Source organism: Carassius auratus, chromosome 30, assembly GCF_003368295.1.
Source record: "Carassius auratus strain Wakin chromosome 30, ASM336829v1, whole genome shotgun sequence".
Classification (NCBI taxonomy): domain Eukaryota; kingdom Metazoa; phylum Chordata; class Actinopteri; order Cypriniformes; family Cyprinidae; genus Carassius; species Carassius auratus.
The window spans coordinates 15,172,486-15,192,729 of NC_039272.1; the positions used below are offsets into that span (position 1 = coordinate 15,172,486).

At 37.9% G+C, this 20,244-nt stretch overlaps 2 protein-coding genes across 2 annotated transcripts; both read right to left on the reverse strand.

The window, feature by feature from the left end:
- Window positions 1-2,770: 2,770 nt before the first annotated feature.
- Window positions 2,771-5,011, reverse strand: gas1b (growth arrest-specific 1b). Its single transcript, XM_026211639.1, has one exon. The coding sequence runs from the start codon at window positions 4,386-4,388 to the stop codon at window positions 3,600-3,602; it is 789 nt and encodes a 262-aa protein (XP_026067424.1). The 5' UTR covers window positions 4,389-5,011; the 3' UTR covers window positions 2,771-3,599.
- Window positions 5,012-12,211: 7,200 nt separating this feature from the next.
- On the reverse strand, window positions 12,212-18,158 carry fbxw2 (F-box and WD repeat domain containing 2). The gene is made up of 7 exons (XM_026211640.1): window positions 17,697-18,158; window positions 16,672-17,181; window positions 15,336-15,530; window positions 15,033-15,166; window positions 14,830-14,916; window positions 14,181-14,350; window positions 12,212-13,938 (listed from the first exon to the last, which is right to left on the reverse strand). Exons 2-7 carry the CDS (start codon window positions 17,159-17,161, stop codon window positions 13,647-13,649), a joined length of 1,368 nt encoding a protein of 455 aa, XP_026067425.1. The 5' UTR covers window positions 17,162-17,181; window positions 17,697-18,158; the 3' UTR covers window positions 12,212-13,646.
- Between the last annotated feature and the right edge of the window lie 2,086 nt (window positions 18,159-20,244).

Below are 20,244 nucleotides of genomic sequence, written 5' to 3' on the forward strand. Positions count from 1 at the left end.
CTTCAATACCCATCAACTTGTGATGACAGTGGCTTTGGACTGACAAAAACAACACTCAGAACCAAGAAAAACAAAGAAAAAACCCCACATTGTATTCAAATCAATTCATGTTTATTTGTATAGTGCTATCAAAACAATGTCCATATGGCAGGTGTGTGTGTGTGTGTGTGTGTGCTTAGATGTAATAATATTGATCGGAGTGAATGAAAGAAAGTTTAAATATCTCAAAGCAATGAGCTAAAAGGTGCACCTCTGGCTTCACCCCTAAAGAAAAAAACTAAAATGTCCCAGTGCAGTCGATTCTAACTTCCCTGAGGTCATGGCATCCATTGAAGTTTCTAAGAGCCGTCACGCCACATTACCTTTCCCATCTGTCTCAGAACCGTGAAAATTAAGCTATGCCCCATGTCAGCACAGTTTTGTCTCTCCTCTCACACTCTTTTCACTGCTCCCCACTTTTTCTTCATCCCCTTGATGGAAGACTAATCAAGTCATATGCACCCATGCAGTCCAGCTCACTACTGCAGATTAAAGTATGCTGATGGTGTGGAGGGGTCCTCTGTTTGTCCATGTAGGGTCATTCAGAAAAGCCCTTCATTGCCTGCCCTTCCCCCAAATTCCTTCTTTAAGAACCCCTTAAAAACCAACCCCCTCTTCCCATCCACTGGCCTGACAACCAAACCTCTTTTTTCTCCTGCATTACCCTTTCAAAATGTTTTCATGTTTGGTTTATGTCAACAGCTGAAATGTACTATGGATAGAGTTTCCACAAAGAGAAACTGCTACATGTCTCATTGCTCATGTGACACTGTGATGTAGATGAACTGTGTTCAGTTGAGAGGACTATTAAGATTTTTTTTTTTTATCATATCCTGAATCTTACATGAAAGCTAACTTAATTTGTACACATGCTGGCACAAGTTAAACAAAAATTAAGAATTTGAAAGTAATAGGAATCTTAAACACATTTTCTAATTTTTTTTGTCACTTCCTTTACACTCAAATCTGTGGACATAACTGGATTAACAACAGTGTTGTCGGTTTAAAGGTGTCTGTTCTCAACAAAAACTGGAAAAAATATTTCCCCTCTCTAAAATATGTAAATTACTGGGTGTAGCTACCAAACGCATCACTGCATTTTATATGAGAAAGCAGAGTTACCATCCTTGCATACCCGAAGAAGTTTTAATTGGTATTGTTTTATTTATAAGTCGATTTGCACTTTATTTTGTCTCTCAACTCCTCAAACTCCAACGGACGCTACAAACTCCACTCAAATGATTTGATGCATCTCAAAGTTCCTAGGGTTCGAACAGAGATAGGGAAAAAAGGTTTTACATACAGGATACCCTGAAGCTTACCACATTACCGCACTAAATGAGTTTAAACTACTTTAAACAAATTACATGTTTTATCCTTTGGTAAATTGTTGTTGTGATTTATGAGTGTTTTAAAAAAATATATTTTTTTTTTTGTACATTATATGATTGTATACTTTTACTATTTGTTGCTGCCTTCTTGGCCAGGTCACTCTTGTAAAAGAGATTCTAATCTCAATGAGTTTTAACCTGATTAAATAAAAAAACTGAACTGAATTAACATGTATAAATACAAATAAGGCATATCAATATTTTGTAGAACATAGTTTTTGAAAAAGTAACCTCCTCCATTTGGACCAGATTGACATAATTTACATTGTACCATCTTCTCCTTCTGCTCTCTCCAGAACGTTCATTCTGCTCTTTCTAGAGGTGTCAGCTAGAAGACAGAATGAAGTGCCAGGTCATTGTGTACTGCCTCTATTGTGTGTTTAGTATTAGCATGACAGAAGTGCCACTTGACTTCTCCTTCATTCATTAATAAGACTGAGAAACCTAGACCCACGTCTGCCTTGAAATGAACTAAGTATCGTGGCTGCCATCTTGGATCTCTAGAACTCTTGTAACACAGCATTAAAAAAAAAATCACTATTTTCTCAATGATTCGTTTCTGTGAGAAGCTGACATTTTTTAAGGTGTTTGGGGGAGGGCAAATTCTTTTATATTTTATGGCATAATACCTTATTGCTCTTTTGTATTTGCAGTGCTAACTAGGTATCAAGCTGGTATTGTTATATTAAACTTAACAGAACAAAGAGGCATATGGAATCTAAGAGGAGATTTGTACTACCCAAGTGCTACTCACACTGAGAAGCAAACTCTTTTGAGCAGTGACAAGCCCACTTACACACACAGTAGCAGGCTGAGTGCGTTTGTGATGGCTACTTGAGGCTTCATTCACGCGAACACTGCTTTTTTCCTTGTCAGCCTGAGTGAAGACTTTAAATAAACACTCAGGCTTTGAACAAATAAGCCAGTCTCTTGGCACATGCTCAACTCTGATCCAGTTTAAAGACAACCTCATTTGTTTCCTTAGATGTCGAGAGTCTCTGGGAACCTAGACTAACTCCCTCTGTAAACATTTATGTTTACAAGATCAAGTGCAGGCACAGACGGAGCCAAGATGTTTGACTAGCACATGCCCATGCAGGGGATGTCAGGTGGAAATTAAAGATTTTTTAATGATGACAGACACAGAGCATTTTTGATTAAATTACTTTATAATGACTTGGATATTTAATGCTCATTTTATAGCATATTATATAATTTCATGAATCTGCTTTCAAGTTACAATAAAAGTAAAAACACATTAATTTACCTTACATCAGATCTGTATGCAAAGTTGTTGTATTAGTTTGTATATTGAAATAACCAGACACATAAGTCAGATGATCTTTGGAATAATTTGAAGCCAATCTTTATGAACATTATAAACAGTATTACATGGTATTGTTTATCAACATTATTCACGCAATTATATGATATAGAAACATTATACACATTTACAATAATCTTTTTTTACACTAATCAATCTTTTATACAAAAATAAACAATATTTATTAATCTCTTTTAATAGCAGTTTCCACAATAGTTCATAATAACTTAATATATAGCAGAGCATATATTTCCAAAATTTTCTTTACATAAAAGGACAACTTACTCCTTTTCATAGTGTGCGGATTTTGGCAGCTTAACTAGGTTTTTAAAAACAATCTTTCACTATGGGACTATGGGATTCTGGTTTTCTTCTTCTCCCATTTTCTTCTTTATTTTTACCCAGTTGGCTGATTCTCTCGTCTAACTGTACATTTTACGCGCTTATATATAAAATCAAATCGAATCCAAAAAAAAAAAAAAAAAAAAGAATAAAAGGTTCGAGACTAACATGTTTTGCCCTTTGAAACAAAGGCTACTTTACGCGGGGCAGCTAATAAGACATTCTATACAAAACACAAAAAGTCTTGTCATAATTTTGGGAGTATCTACAATAAAGTTATAAGTCACATGCTACTTTTTACCGCGGGAAAGTGATCACGTAGCGCTACTGTTGTTTGTAACCTTGAGACTTTCCAAGTGTCTTAATACTCCGACAAATACGTCTTGTTTATATAACAACACACACGCGCGCGCATCTTTTGTTTTTACTTCCACGTCTGAGGGAGGGGGTGTTTGGGCTTAATTTATTATTTCCAACCAGGCCAAAAATGCGGAAAACATGCCCTATCTTACTATAACAAGGGAAGAAAGTGTCAAAATGGTGGACATCACAATCAAACTCTTCTGTGCTCTTAAATCCCACGCATCACTCTCTTCGTCCTCATAATCCGTCTCGTAGTCATATTCCAGTTCGTCCTCGGTATCTGAAAAGCCACTCCCGCCATTCCGGTCGTTAAAGCAAAAGTTTTTCATGCTGCCTTTGACATACTCGCATATGGTCCTCTCTGTGCCGTCGCACACGCAAGTGTCCAGCTGCAGGGCTTTGGGGATGGAGCGCATGTTCGTGATGACCCGCCGGCAGTCGTCCGAGCAGCGCTCTCCACCGAAGAGCTTCCTGCAGTGATACAGATAGTCCCGCATGGCGGTGCTGCACTCGGGATCCTTCTCACATTGCTTACGCGCTTCGGTGCAGCCCATGTGGCTCGTCCTAGGCATACAGGGCTCAATGGCTCTCTTGGTCATCTTGCACAGAGTGTCCGAAGCGCACTCACAGTCCTCCAGTGCCGGGCCGTTCACAGTCAGATTGAGCTGAATGATGGAAGAAATGCAATGGCTGGGACATTTCTTCCTGTCGCCGTTTATCACCGGACCGCACGCGTGTAGATACTGTGTGTACGCGTAGTGACACTCCTGTTCTCCTTGGCACTTGATGATGGCTTGCCAGCATATCAAACGCTGGTTGTGTGCCGGTGATGCGGTGGATGAACGACTATGACATACCAATGCACAGCCGATGGACACAATCAATATTTGCAGCCGTGGAAAGACTGGAGAGGTGCCAGAGTTTGCCATTCCTTTATGATTCAGAAGCTTAAAATTTAATTATTAGGTCAAGGGATAGCCTACAATTTGTTGGTTTATTACCCATAATGTTTCTCCATCAGAGATTGAGATAAACAATTCCTCTTGTTCCATGCCCACCGTCTAGCCGCGTTCTTCTGACCCCTTCAGATAGTTAAGTATGCTCATATTGTTCCTTCGATATCCGCGGAAATGTGTATCGAAACTCCTCCATGGACAAAACACCAAATGGTTGAAAACGAATCACATTTGCTCACTGCCGCGAAAGCAAAGCGTGCAGCAACATCTTGACGCGCGTCCAGTCTTTATTCTCGCTGCTCTTTGTGCAGTCGACTAAATCCAGCAAGCAATCAACGGTTTATAAAGTACATCGAAACATTCCAAAAGCAATCTCGCACTGCATCTTGTTCAAATATCAAAGCAGGAAAACGTTCAACTCACTATGATTCCTTTGAGATGGCTTGTTGGATCTGTTCAGTTACCCGGACCCCAGAAGTATGCATGCAGCACACTATTGGTCTGATCAGTTGTTGTGATTTCTGACGTCACTTGGAGGGTGGAGGTCAGAACTTGATGGAGGTCGAGAATGTGGAGGAGGTGCGGGCCGTGATTTGACTTGATAAAGCTTCAGACCCCGCCTACGGTGGCACAGTGCTAGAATATTTGGCTATCAAAGTGCATTGCATGTCCCTGTCCAGTCATCAGACAGTACCCTAACAGCAACGCTTAGATATTTTCAGTTCTAAGTATAGGCCTAATTAAGTGTAATTCTTTGAGGTTATTTAGCCTTCAGCCTGTCTTAAGATTTGTTTTATTAAATATTCATGTATCTGCACTCCAAAGATATATCATGAAGAAACAACTTTTATAGGGAAATATTTGAGTTCAATGTTTTATCTGTTAATTTATCATTTTATTTTGTTTGATTAAAAATGTAATGTTATTGATAATTTGAAATAACTTAATCCATTATATGTTAAGGGGAATTCACAGTTCAAGTTTGCTTTAACTACCCACAAGAAAATAATAAAACATAATTCACTTAAGATTTCTATATGAAACAACACGGCATAGAGTTGTGTCTGTGTGTGTTCTTATTTTTAATATGGTTTCATTTTGCACTGGTTTATGTCTCTCCATGTTTGTACATTCCATAATTAATTTAACAGGCATTCTCCAGACAGTTGTTTTATTTTGCTTTATTTGGATAATTGGATTTGTCTGTTTAAACAAAAGGATTTCAAAGATGTTTTGCAATCACCGCTTCTCCATTTTGATGCATGATCCGATGATTTCAGTGTTAATATTCTAGCTTCATATGTTGTCAGTGGGTCTCATTCAATAAGTCCAAAATCTTCATAACAACTATTAAAGATTTGTCCAAAAGTCAAGGCATGTGGACACATGCTTCTCTATTAGGAACACTTGAAGGAAGTTCACTTAGGTGATTTCTGTGTTGACATGCACTGGGCACTGCATTTGGTCAGCAGATGACTGCATGAACAATCCTTTGATCCTCTCTGGTTGGCTTGATTGCTTAAATGGAGCAAAATAACAGCTGTTCCATCACACTTCTTTCTTTTTTCTTCTGTTCTCACCCCAAAACTTTCCTGTCCTCTCATTATATAATCCACAGTATTATACAAAAAGCCCTTTCTTGTTCATGTTCAACATCCAGGTAGTTTCAGGTCTGCATTTTTTAGAGATTTAATCAGTTAAACTATATAATTCTATAAAATTATAATTAGATGTTAAACATTTTATGGATATCTCACGATTATGGAATAATCCTGTGCTTTCCATTTCTCAGTCTCTGATTATGATCATCACCTGGCCCAGATCTGCGAAAAAAGAAGGGGCAGTTTTTGAAGAACAGAGTGGACTGTGTTATCCAAGCTACATTGACCCTATCACACTGAAGCGCTCAAACCACAAAGCTCGGGCAGCTAGCCAAAAATGCCCTCTACCCCACTCCCACCTTCCAACTTTTTTCCTTTTTCCAATTAGAGAGATTAGATGGCCCATTTGGGAGGAAGGGAGCAAACAGCCTCATGCAAATTCTCACATTCCGCAGAAAAACTGTAATACAGCACATCCATTTCTAACATAGCTTCCTCACAAGCATGTTTTTGTTGTAGTAAAGAAATTACATTTTGAACTGATTGGAAATTAAAAAAGTGCTGCAGTTTTGTTATCTTGTGTGATTTCATTTAGCAGAGCGTGAAAGTTTAAAATAATAGATCAATGAAATCACAAACTATTTACACAACAAGAAATTAAACTGCTTGCCTGACAATGAGAAAACAGAATATATGCCCTGCACATTTTCGCTCACACACAGAGGACTCCAAGCAACTGCAGAGCTCAAGGCTTCACTCCTCACAAAGGATGAAATTGTTCAATCTGCCGAGACTATTACTGCAAGATGTTGGCATTTCCTTTTCTTATAGAAAGAACTGCTGTGAAATGTTTTCAGAATTTCTCTGAGGAGTCGGTTGTCCCCTCTTGCCAAGCTGTCAGACCTGTTTATCATTATTTGCTGAAAAGTAACCCAGGCTTTACGATCAGAGGAAAAACTTAAATAGAACTTTCAGTGGAAAAACCTGGATCTGAGATGTGTCTAATAATTTGCATAATTTCAGTTCCAGAGAAGTTCTAGCTCTTTTTGTGCATGCTGCTGAAATCTAGCCTGAATCACGTCAGTGTTGGACGCAGGCCAGAAATGAAATGGGCCAAATTTTTTCTCACTCAGATGAAGTCTGAGGCATGAACAGACAACTCTGTCCTTCATAACTTTAACCAGTTGCATGCTTAAAACTATTATAGGTATAAACTACAAAAGTGCCATTCCTTTAATGATTATCATATTATTTTATACAGTTCTCTTCATGGTCAAAAGAGCTATTGAAAAGTACCAAAGTAAATAAATCACAATACATGAAGACAGATCACCCATGGTGATAATAAGTCATAAGAACACTAGATCAGGAACGCAGAGTTTTTTATTATTTTTTTTTTCTTTTCAGAAAAAGGCACATGACTTTCTCAGCGCTCAAAAAGTCTCAGTCTTCACGTCTCCACCACTGTCACAAATGATTACACACACTGAAACCTCGTTGCCAAAAACATATTCATCAGGACCTCCCTCATCAAGAAGCTCTCAAAGGCACAGCGATTGCACACTATGATATTTGTATGTTGCCAAAACGCCCTGGCTCCACCAAGCTGATTTAATGGAAACAGCTGTTAACTGTCTTTCTGCTACTCTCACTGGTCTGTGTTTGCTTAACTGTCTGCTTTGTTCATATCTTAAGCAAATGTTTCTGAATGAGCTGTTGCAGCCATTCCTCGGGTCTTTTATTAGGAAGACCCTCTCTAAAGCTCTTTATACAAACACCATCTGTTGAACTGAGCAAATACTTAAATGGAATTTCCCTCTTTGAAACTCCATGATTGTAATGTGTGGCTAAGGTCTAGTATGTCACACATTCATCTTGTCTGTAAAACTTTTTGTGTGTGTAAAAAGCCATATTGTATAGTCAACCATCTCAGCTAAAAGCTTTAAATGGATTGTTGGCCAACCTGTAATGTGAACGTGACCCTAAAGTAATGGTTTGGTAACATTTAAACAGTAAAGCATCTGTAAATGAATAGAACAGAACAGAGGGCTGAAGTGGTAAAGCTGTTTTCTTAAACTGAATTCAAAATAATTTACCACACTTTTAATCACTTCTTTGAAACAATCGTAATTTAATATTTAGTTGTGCTAGCCAGAAAACAGTTTATAAATACTAATAATTCTAAATGGAAGGCCCCAAACATGCTGAATATTTCTCTCTTGCTCATGCTTTATTGAAATAGGATACTGAAAAAAACGCACTTAAGCAATTTCTGTGACTTTGAAAATGAGCCACATGCTTCTTTCCCACTGACAGAATTGTAAAAATCTTTAAACTGATGTACATCAGCACTGCTCTTGGATGTACTTCAAATCCACATATATTCATAGTAATAACATATAGTTTAGATATGAAGTCCAAATGGAAATTGTGACTTTTTTTCTCTATTATTTGTCTGAGAGAAGTTTATAGGTTGCAGGTTGCAGAAGGGATAGATTGCCCACCCTCACATCAGAGAAGAGTCATAATTTTAAGAGGACTGGCGAGCTAATGTTTTTGATTCAGTCTTGCAGGACCTTATATGTGCACTGATAAATCATTCATAATAAACATGGCAACATCCCATAAAAAAGAATCATCCATTTTGATGTTATCAAAACCTTATTCATTGCAGTATTACTGTATCAATATGCATCTGTCATATTAAAAAAAAAGCTATATCAGTCAGCTGCTGCTTAGAAATGTTAACATAGAGAACATTTCTGCAAAGTGTTACCAATTTTTCATCACGAAGCAAATGAAATGTGTTCCATGTGGACTAACTGACATCATAGCTCTCATGTCCCAGGACGGTTAGACCCATTAAGCCTCACTATGTTCGCTGATTAAAAGAGAATTCATGGTGGTCCTGAGCAGAGCACTTACCTCACACTGTACTGTAGATCATTTTACATTCTTGTACAATTTATGATCTTATACTATAACATATTTTTGGAAACTGACATGCAGCTATTTTGTTGGTCACTAAGATACAAATCAACGCAAGTTCTGGTGTACACTTTCTAATCAAATAAAAAGTACAATAGTAACAACTCTCATGCTCATTACAACACACACACACACACACACACACAAAACTAAATATTTTCATGGATTCATGTTTAAGTGTGTGATCACATATGCAGAAACACTGAAGTAAAGCCATTAGCTTCTGTTTTGCAGCCAGTGTAATGGCACCAGCTCTGTCCCTCTCATTAGGCCCATGTTGTTGTTGATTTGTTTGGGGAGGGGATATGAGATGCAAATAGGGTCTCTGTTGGCTATTGTAGCCTGTATCTGTCCTTCTCACTTCCCTCCCCCTTTGGATTATCATTTCAGCTGGAAAGTTCCCACGAGGCCTGAATGTTTTTACCGTAAGCCAATCAGTGACATGAAGGCAGAGCAGTGTGAATGATCCATTGTCTGTCCGTGGAGGGCTGGAGAGAGGGGAGGAGAATGGAATTGTTTGGGCCTTTAGCTCACCACCATCAACACAGATGACAGTGAGTTTCTGAATAGGTAAATGAATATAGACAAAAATCTGAAATGTTTACATATCTTCATTGCATCTATGTTAGTTTCCCACCTGATCATTGCAGCATTTCAAAGGAATGAGTTTGGAAGACTGCTGTCTTATTCATCAATAATATAAAGGAACCGAGTGTTGAGAGGTTTTTAGGATTTAACAAGGTAAAAGAGGCTTATTTTACCAAATTGTTCCACCACCTGTATTCTCTACGATCTTTGTCTTTCAAATCTTTAAAGCAGGCATCAGCATTCCGTGGTTACACAAATGTCATCACTAGCAATTATACATCGATGTGTAAGTCTACAGAGATGAGCTTTCCTCACATTGCCTTTAATTCCCAATTGGGTGGTGCATTTGGAAGTTTTACAGAAATTGCACATTTAAAGGATAGTTCACCCAAAAGTAAAAATTCTGTCATTGGCCCTTAGATTGTTCCAAACACAAAAGACCTTTGTTCATCTTCGGAAAACAAATTAAGATATTTTTGATGAAATCACAGAGCTTTCTGACCCTCCATAGACAACAACACAACTGCCAAGTTCAAGGCCCAGAAGGATAGTAAGGATATTTCTAAAGTAGTCCATGTGGTTTATATGCAGCTACGAGAACACTTTTTGTGCACAAAGAAATCTTTTTTTTTTTTTTTACATTGCTCCTAGTTTAAATTTAAGCCCCTGCCCCTGAGGAATTTCTGCACATCCCTGATTATAACTGTATTCGATTGCCGTGATCTGAACAACTGAGGATAAATAAATGTTATCCAGTATAAAACTTTTTTAAGTAACAGTCTCGTGTGCACACAGCAGGCAGAGTAGTTTGATCTTGAGTGAAAACATGGCGGAAAGCTGGGAGGTTTTAAACGAGTGCTAAGGGAAGTATACAAATGAATACATGAATGAATAATAATGATAAGAAATTCTCATACCATTACATCCCTAAGTCATGCACAGACAGCTACATCTCAGAAATGTCTTGTAACAATTACAGTGATTGCCACAATACTGAGATCAGTTCAGTAAAAGTGGGAATATCCTGTCTGATGACAAGCACACATTGAGGGGAGGAGAATAGAGAGCCTGGCTGAGGGCCTAACCGCAATATCTAAATATTGACTGTTCAACTTGTAATCATGTTTGGTCTGTGGACAGGGTGAAAATAAACACCAGTGTGTGTGTGTGTGTGTGTATGTGTGTGTGTTCTCTCATCCCATAATAGAAACAGTGCAGACATGCCTTTTCAGTATGTTTAGAGCACTCACAATTAAACACGCACAAATCATTAAAAGGATTAGAAGAGATGTATCTCGTCAAGACTTAATATACTGTGTTTGGCATTGAAATTTGCAATTTTTAAGCATATGGAGCTCATCAGCATGGTCCTTTGCATTGCAATTGCTTGAGGTTTCAATGCATACTGATATAAATCTTTTCATGTGGGTGGTCTTGGAAATGAGAAGACCTTCTGCACTGAAACAACAAAATAAAGCATTTTACTTTCACTTTAGGGGTATATTTATTTCCATTGCTGGAATGTCACTGGGCAAACATTTCTAGATTTAAAAAAAGAAGTTAAACAATAATTTGACAGAATAACATAGCATAGCCTTTAACTTTAATGTTCCCCACCAATTCTTTTCCTTTAGCATAACAAAAACATATCTAAAATATGTAATCTAATTAAGAAAATGTATTTATAATTAATTCTTTCAACTTTAACTATTATATTAAACTAGTTTTATAATCATGTCTGAATCCCTCTCCTAACAATGGATATAACCACCTTAGACCAAATAAAAAGTATGAGAAAGCATTTTACAAGGAATCTTTTGAAGTGGATTATAAAATGTAGTTCAGTGCAATCTAAGCATTTATAAAGCATATTTTCAAGCATTTTCCTATCCTGTTTGTTCATGGACAACAACAAAAAAAGGTCTATTGTATGGCAAAATGGGGTAATTGTGATGTGAATTAAAATTTTGGGATTACGCCATAATGCTTAGCCCAAATGGCCCATTAATTCTGCACTGGCACTGAGATTGAGAGGTATAGAGACAGGGAATAAGAGAGAGACATGCCATGTTATTCTTCTGCTTTAATTCCCTCCAATGAGTTTTGGAGGGGCTGAGGGGAGGAGCACGAGGGGGAGCTCAGGGGAAGAAAAAGAGGGCGAAGAAAGGAAAAAGAAGAGGGGGGAATATAAATTAGCTGAGACAATCAAGCTAGAAAAGGGAAAACTGAGATCAGTCCGATAGGAAGGAGAACGTCAAACTGAGATAATGACACTGAAATTGAAAAAGCTTTAAATAATTTTGTTACACACTTCTTCGGTGACTAAAGGAACGGTTCACTCAAAATGAATATTCATTATTCACTCTCCCTCCTTTTTTCCCCCATTTAAAACAAAATTATATATATTTCACTTATTGTTTGTTGAGACGATCTTTCGTCAGTCTCTTACCCAAATATTTGCTGCAGCATCGCCCTCTAGTGGGCAAACTGAATACAACATGCTCCTCCTCGCGTGAGAAAGCCTCCTGTAATTCTGGTTAGAAGACTGTTACTTAGAGGTTATGTTGACCTAAACCACATAAACTACAAAATATCATAAGACAAATGAAAGTCAACTTCTATCATTAGCTACTGTCATTTATTTGTAAGACAGCATGTTATTTTGTTATACAAACAACAGACCTGAATTTGGCTAATGATGGATGGATGGCATTACTGTGTGAGGTTTGCAGTTCAGTGAAATAACACACGACCAGTGCATACAGACATCATAAGTAACCCCCAGTTATATTTAATTATAATTTCACCTGGTATCTATCGATGGAAATTTGTGAGCAAGATGGTGAAAAATGCATTCAACTATCAACCCAGAATACTTTGTTTTGATGGTTTGGGGGATAGTTACACTGATCTATGTTCCAGGGGGATATACAGAACTACAGAAGCAGATATTTAAAGTGAAAAAAAGCCTGGTTAGCCGGTATTATGCAAAAATAAGATAAGTCTTTTAAAAATAAAGATTAAAAATTAACATTCAATGAGATTCACAAGAAATATTTTTGTGTGATCTATTCTGGCTAAATAGTAGTAAGACTAATTCTTATGGTGTTGGTTACAATAGGTTAAAAAACAAAAGCATAAAACTGATTCTGTCACTGAGGGAGAATTGGATTTCAAAATGTGACGCACCGTAAATGCTGAAGCTTAAGTGTTAAAAAAAAGGCACATGACTAATAAACAGAATGAAAAATAACACCAAGGCTCAGTAACAGTGTGAAGCCACCTCTTCATACAAAAGCTTCATACAAAAGCCATTTGATTCATTCAGATAGCATTTTATCAGAGCCTTTTCAAGACTCCGCAAAATGACCGACACAGGTGTCTGGGGTGCAAGCCAGCGACTACGGATGCAGAGGTCTGCAAATTCAATTACTTCAATAGGAAATCATAGGTTTAAGGCAACATTTCTGTGCCCAAAGCAAAATTCCTGACTTGTAAAGAAATGAAAATTCATTGAAAAGATAACACTGAAACAAACAAACAAACAAACATAAAGTACTTCATTGTCATTCTTTGTGACTGTGCAATAAAAACACACCAACTCTACTGATCAAGCTTGCTGTGACGCGATCTGTGCTCCGGGGGTGCAGTAGCATTTCTCTACCTCACCGGTGTGAAATCAAAAGGAGCTAAACTCTGAGGTTAAGTGGGGAATTTCTTTTAAATCTTCAACAAACAAAAACCTTGGATTGTTCACATTAGAGAGAAACTAAGCTCTGTACTACAAATCTCCAGCGTTCTTCTTTTCTATAGATCGTAATGTGCTGAATGCGTGCTTTGCAAGTGACTAAGAAAGAGAGTGAAGCAAGAGTGAACCCCTAATGCGAATAGAAACAAAGGCGAGTAGGGGAAAGCGCTTCGGTCCATGCATTATCTAACTTGGTTGGCTGTAATATTTTTCAAATCGAGAGCACCCTTTTTTTCTTCTTTTCATGTCCATAAAAGTCCTGCCTGCTTTCAAAGCGCATGGCTAGTATTCACCACCTCTGCCTTTCTACCCATTCTCTCTCCAAAGAACCAGATGAATGCTATGATCGGGCATGCTAGTGGCGAACACCAGGCCCGCATCGTTCTTGCCATCCAGTCCGTTGAGCCATGAGGTGACGCCCGGTAAGAAACTAGAGCCACGTTTGGATTTGCGGTAGGCTGGTAGTGGCCAGCGGCCCACGGTAACTTCAGTCCTCAAGTCCATAACATAGAGGTGGTGGTTGTCAAAGAGCAGAGCGAACACCTCGCCAAAACTAAGCAGAGAGAGACTGGAGGGGTCCTGCTGTGGTTTGATGACTCTGAAATATGAAAGAATCAGTAGATTAAACACAAATGCCTATCCTTTGATAAAACAAATTTGCTGATTTGGTTTATGGTCTAGAAATAGTGCAGAATCCCAAATATTTTAGAACATTTATTCGTTTGAAGTAAAAAAAAAAAAATACAGTTCACTCTCTAATATAAAACATTTAAAGGATAGTTGATTGAACAGGGTTACTGGTAGATTGGTTAAAAGATTAAGGGGCAGAAATTAATGTACCTGACGACATCGAAACTTGCAAAGTCCCACTGGTATATGCCCAGGTCTGAACTACAGACAATGTACCGGCCGTCAAACTGTAACCGCGGCTGCAAGCAAACACTGCGATCTTCTGACACGGATAGAGTCTTTAAGCACTTACAGTTGATCTCACAACCTATAGGCCACACCTACGGACAAACAGAACCAGATATACATTGTATCATCCATATGAACTCAGAATTTCACGTAACTACATCAATGCAACTAGGGGTGCTGCGAAAATATTCAATTCAATTCAAGTCTATTTGTATAGTGCTTTTTACGATACAAATCATTACAAAGCAACTTTACAGAAAATTAAGTTTCTACAATATTTAGTAGTAGCTTATAAGTGATGACTGTCAGTTTGTGTGCATATGGAATTTACAGAAAACTTAATACAAGACGTAGTCAACCAGACGGTGAACATTATTAACCGCAATTATTATATGATGCAATCACACTTGTAGCAATATTTGTTAGTTAATAAAAATACTGGTTTTAATGAGAACTGTGTGATATCTGTGATTAAAAAAAAAAAAGAAATAGATATTAAGTTAATACAAGGATCAACAATTTGTAAAACACTCGGGGAACTAAAAATATTTGCACACGTGACTTATATTACCTTTATTTCATACTTATCAACACTCAGTAGTATGTAGTCACCAGGACTGTGCATCATGGACTCCACTTGGCTTTTTTGAAGGTGCACCTAAACAAGCACAGATGACCCATACAGGTGTTCAACAAACTCAATTCCAAAATAAATAAACACAGCTAAATAATACACTACAATTTGGCACAGTGAAAACTGGTTGAGTGTCTTACCTTAGTGACCCACTCAGTGTGTCCAGTAAAAGTGTTGACACAGGTTCCTGAAGACAGGGACCAGACTTTTACAGTGAAGTCTGCTGAGCCACTGACCAGGGTGTCCAACTCATCGTTGTAGTCTATGCTGAATACTGCAAAAAAAAGAAAAACTTTAGGATTATGCATACGCTATGTCTTGATGACATGACACAACCATGAAGGAATGCAATAACAAAAAAGAAATTGTAGGCAAAAGCAACTATTAAAGTTCATCTCTTTGTGCCATTTAGCTGGAAAAACTTTCTTGAATTTGACACCAACCGGCCCCAGTATGTCCTCGGAATTGCTGGATTTTGGCACCAGTGCTCCATTCCCAGCATGCAATGGTGTTGTCAAAAGACCCAGTCACCAGTTTCTGCTCATCAAACTTGACAGTGGCACAAGTGTGGGTCTGGATGCCGTATACGCACTGCCCTGTTCGGACATCCCATAGTTTAGCTGACAGGTCATCAGAACCTAAGAGTAAGGACACCTCTGATCAGTGCACAACCGTGATCGTCATTAAAAACAAGTAACATCTAAAGTCTCTTACCCATGCCTCACCAGTAAGCCTACTGAAATTAATAGGGCTGCCCTTGACTAAAGATTTTCCAGTTCGACTAGTAATCGTGATTAAAAAATTGATTTATTGTGCAGCTCTACTAATAAGAACTCAAACGCAATCATAAAGCCACAACACAGTGATAGAAGTAATGATGATGAATGTGTCAGGGAAAAACAGTAAAATTAAACTGTATTAACATTTTAATAACCTATTGATACACTATTGCTTTTTGTGATTTCAGTAACACTGACTCATCATCTCCACAGTAGTGATGCGCCTATATGCTTGTTTCATACGGATTACATAATCAGAGAATATTTGTTTTTTTCAGATTTGAATGGTTTCATTTTTAAAGTAGGCATTTCACTCTTTAAGATACTTGAATAGCTCACATTTTTTCTAGGTTAACATTAGATTGAGTGGCCATGTAAAGTTGCTACTAACATATTTCAGATAATATGTCATATTTGAAGTCGATTAATGATTTTTGAGTGTTTAGATGTACTGTATTACTACAAAATCCAGCAGTTAATGGTCGTCACTGACTACGTGATCTCACCACTTCCTGTGGATTTAAAAAAAGTTCTGCGACTAATAAAATTTTGGTCAACTAGTCAACTTATTAGGGGGCAGCACTAGAAATTAATTGCCTACTTGGTTTCCCTCACAAAGAAGTGTTGTTTTGGTGCAAGAGAGCAAATATGACTTTGAAAAAAGAACAAAACTATATCCATATTCAGTTCGATCTATAAAAAGCCAACATAACTTTACGCAAACCATGTACTCAATTCATTTCAGGTTAACATGCATGGATGGAGGCAGATGTGAATGCAAGCTTAGGGTCAACTTAAAAAAGGTGGAAAGGTTTAAAGAAATATGTCGCTTAACTGGAAGATCGAGCTAGAAATTGGATTAAAAATAACGAGCTCAATGCAAAAACATATGCAGATCAAAAAGATGCATTCAGAAATAAGAGTTAGGAATTTTATGACTTTAACATCTCTCCTTCTGACCACACCTCCAGGAAAGACAACTATAAAAAAATGTACACACCTGTACAGAGCAGCCCATCCCGGTAGTAGAGAGCATATACCCGAGCACTGTGTCCAATAAGAGAGCTCGTCTCAAAAGCATCCTCCTCCCTAAGCTGCTTCATACGCAATTTGGCTTTTAGATAAACACCTTTCCAGTGTGTCGCATCTTGGATGGACTCATCGATGCGCCAGCCGAGGTCTCGACACACGCTCTGCCACACTTCTGTACAGGCATTGATGACTTTATTCCACTGCTTGCACACCAGACAGCAGGTGAGCAGGGTTTGGGGGTCCAGCCAGCGGAGCAGGTAGAAGGCCAGCTCTAACGGCAGCAGGCGCAGGAAATCCCGCTTCAGGAGCGCTTCCAGCCTATTGGACAGGTGTCGCAGTTGGGCGGCGCCACTCAGTGAGATGAGGTGGTCCAGCGATTGGTTGCGCTGCTGGTCACTTAGTGCCAGGAAGGTGGCGGAAACTGACTCCAGCCACCCCTCGAAAGCCGCCTTTTCCATGGGCACATGAGGGCGTCTACCTGTTGACACATAAAACGATCAGATCAGACTTTTTGCATTACATTTGAAAAACAATGATGTGGAATAAACAATACTTTTCATAACAGAGCAAGAAAAATACCACAATAGCTGCATCAAAAACATTACAAAAGGAAAAAGCTTTTTCAGTTCACATAATAGATGACTACTTTCCACTCTGTGATGCAAACTAGAGTAATGATAATGCAATCTACATAGCACATTTTTTTGCAAAGAAGAAAATGTGTCTCAGACAAAATTGAGAGATCTCCATGACAACTTGGCTGAGATGCTAACACAGATTTCTGCACAGAAACTGACGAGCTGTCATTTCACTAGAATACAGCTCTCTGGTTTCCAAACACACTTGCTAAAAAATTCGCTAGCTCGTAAAATAAAATATAAAATTTGATGACCAAATCAATCTCAAGAACAGGGCCAGCAGCTATTCAAAAACAATATATCGTATTAACCCAAACTTAACAGTAAGCATAAACAGAGAAGACAAGAAACTCACCATTTCCAGCAGCAGAATCAGTGTGAGGAGAGCGCTAGCTAACGTTAGCAGCGCTAGCTAAGCTAACAGGTGTCAACGCAAATCGATATCGCTCTACTAAAGAGAAACTTTCATTTCTGGAGTTGACTCACAAGCTGACTTTGTCTGGTGACAATATAATATTAGTGACACAAAAAAAACAACGAAACTCCCCGCTAGCTGCCGTCAGGCAAATTTCTAGAGTCCCGAGCTAGCATTATAACACACCACAATATTTGAATCTAACGGAAACGATTTGATTCAAGATATTCATTAGCTCTCTATTCGTTTACATTTCAACGGCTGTATTATTCCAAAACGTAATATCATACGTTAATTTTAAGTAAATTTGTTGTTGTTCTTTTCTGTTTGTGGAGTTGGGTAGCTAGGCTAAGATACAGACTCCGTTAGCAATGAGGAATTACAGCGACAGGAAGTTGCGGGCGGAACACGAGCGGGAGGAAGTCAGGGGGAGTGTCCGCCGCCTGTCACTTTTTCAAAACATACATTTCTTTAATACTCTATGCAAAATGCTGTGATTCATTATGCATGAAGCCCAAATTATGTTGTAGCTTAAATATTTTACTCGTTTAATTAGAAGTCACACAAACCCAAGTACGTGTTTATGTGGCGCAAATTGTTTGATGGCCAATAGGGGGCATACTTTGCCAACAAACTGTGACGTTCAGTCATTAACGAATAATATACATTAGGATTCGGTAAGATTTTGTAGCTTGTTTAAACGTTTAAAAGTCTGTTATTCTCTCTTATTTGATAAAAAATACAGTAAAACAGTGATATGGTAAATTATAATTATAAAATTAAAAAAAATAAAAAATAAAAAATAAATATATATATATATATATATATATTACAACCTCAAACCCAAAGATATCAGTGAGGCCAGATTTGTTTGGATCATAGCCTGAAAGCCGATAAAATATTTTAGATATGTTTAGAAAAACAAGGTTCAGGGAGGAGTGTAACCATTCAGAATGACTGCGCATCTGTTGAACAGAGATAGTGTCTCTAATGCATGTAAACACGAAACAGTCCCACCCTGCCATACTGATACCTACCACCTGCTGTTAACAACTTGTCCACCGAGGCATGACATGACAGAAGCGAGGTGACCCTACATTCCAACGGCTGACGGTCTGAGCCAGCAACCCATTAAAACTAATGGGCTGTCAAGTGAGGTGGCTGAGCCCAGACAGCAAGAAAGTGTAGATGGGTGTTTCTGCAACCACGGGCACTTCTGACTCTCCAAAATGTTTGGAAAAAAATCAACCCCTGTGAATTTTAACCATCAGAGTCTGTTATAGGCCTACATATAAAAAGGGCAACAAAATTGCATACATTTTTCTTTTTTAATTTCTATAAAAATGTAATATATTTCGATATCTTTTTCAAATTTTGTGCAGTTTTACTGCTAAAAATAATATACAAAATAGGGGATTTCATGGTTTTCTCTACCATGGAAAATTTAGACACTTACCTAAGATGTCAGTTGTTTCCATACACACTAAAGATAACATAATTAGCTTGTTATGACAGATGTTGCAATTTCACTGTGTAAATCATCTCAACTTAAGTGTTAATATATTTTTTTGCAAAATAAAGAGCTGCGGTTATGGCATCTTGTGTTGGTAAGGATACAATCTTAAAGTGCCATGAAATCAAAAACAGGCTACTTCAGAGAACAACAGTAAAAAAAAAAAAAAAGAGGGTATTGCATGTGTGAAAGATTGTAGTAATTTTGCAATAAAGAACTTAAAACTGTCATTACAAGTTTTGGTTACAGGTGATGTCTATGGGCACGGTTTCTTTAAAAGTTTGAAACAATGCTTCCTGCATTTTCCAACCGAGACTACTGCCTTTTTCGGCTTGTACTTTGCATCTCTGAGTTTGTTGTACATCTTTGATTGACTCTTTTTTTTGCTTTTTATGCCCACAATCAAAGGTGTGTACACCCAAAAAATGAAAATGCTGTCATTAATTACTCACTCACATGTCATTCGTGGTAGTATCTTTGCTGTCTATGGAGGTTAGAGAGCTCTCAGATTCCATCAAAATATCTTAATTTGTGTTGCGAAGATGAACAAAGGTCTTACAGGTTTGGAACGCCATAAGGGTGAATAATTAATGACAGAATTTTCATTTTAAGAGCAGCTGTCACATTAGGTGAGGGTTCTAGTGGAGCAGCATGTAAGTCATCATCAAATGGGGATGGTGGTGTGTCTGTTGAAACAAACTGATTTGAGGCATGCAGTACTTTGTGTTTTGCCTTCTTGTTTCTTTTATTTAACCCCCACTGCCGCCTTTGAGTAATATTCTCTGTTTCCTTCTGCAGATATTCTGCATACCTCTCTGGGAATTTCTCATTTCCTCTGCATTTCTTTGATCTTATTGTTGATGAATTTGGTCTCATCTAAGGTTGCAAAATGTCATGTTTAAATATCATAACAGATTGAATATTTGTAATTTATTATAAAGTAAACCTTGAACTGTTCTTTACCACTACACCTAA

What these genes read in the sequence shown, in the direction of transcription:
- gas1b (XM_026211639.1), bottom strand. Translation starts at nt 4,388, where the DNA reads ATGGCAAACTCTGGCACCTCTCCAGTCTTTCCACGGCTGCAAATATTG.
- fbxw2 (XM_026211640.1), bottom strand. Translation starts at nt 17,161, where the DNA reads ATGGAAAAGGCGGCTTTCGAGGGGTGGCTGGAGTCAGTTTCCGCCACC. An exon ending in ACACTGAGTGGGTCACTAAG is followed by an intron (nt 14,917 to 15,032) that starts GTAAGACACTCA and finishes GTGCTTGTTTAG; the next exon opens with GTGCACCTTCAAAAAAGCCA. An exon ending in GCAAGTTTCGATGTCGTCAG is followed by an intron (nt 13,939 to 14,180) that starts GTACATTAATTT and finishes TTCATATTTCAG; the next exon opens with AGTCATCAAACCACAGCAGG.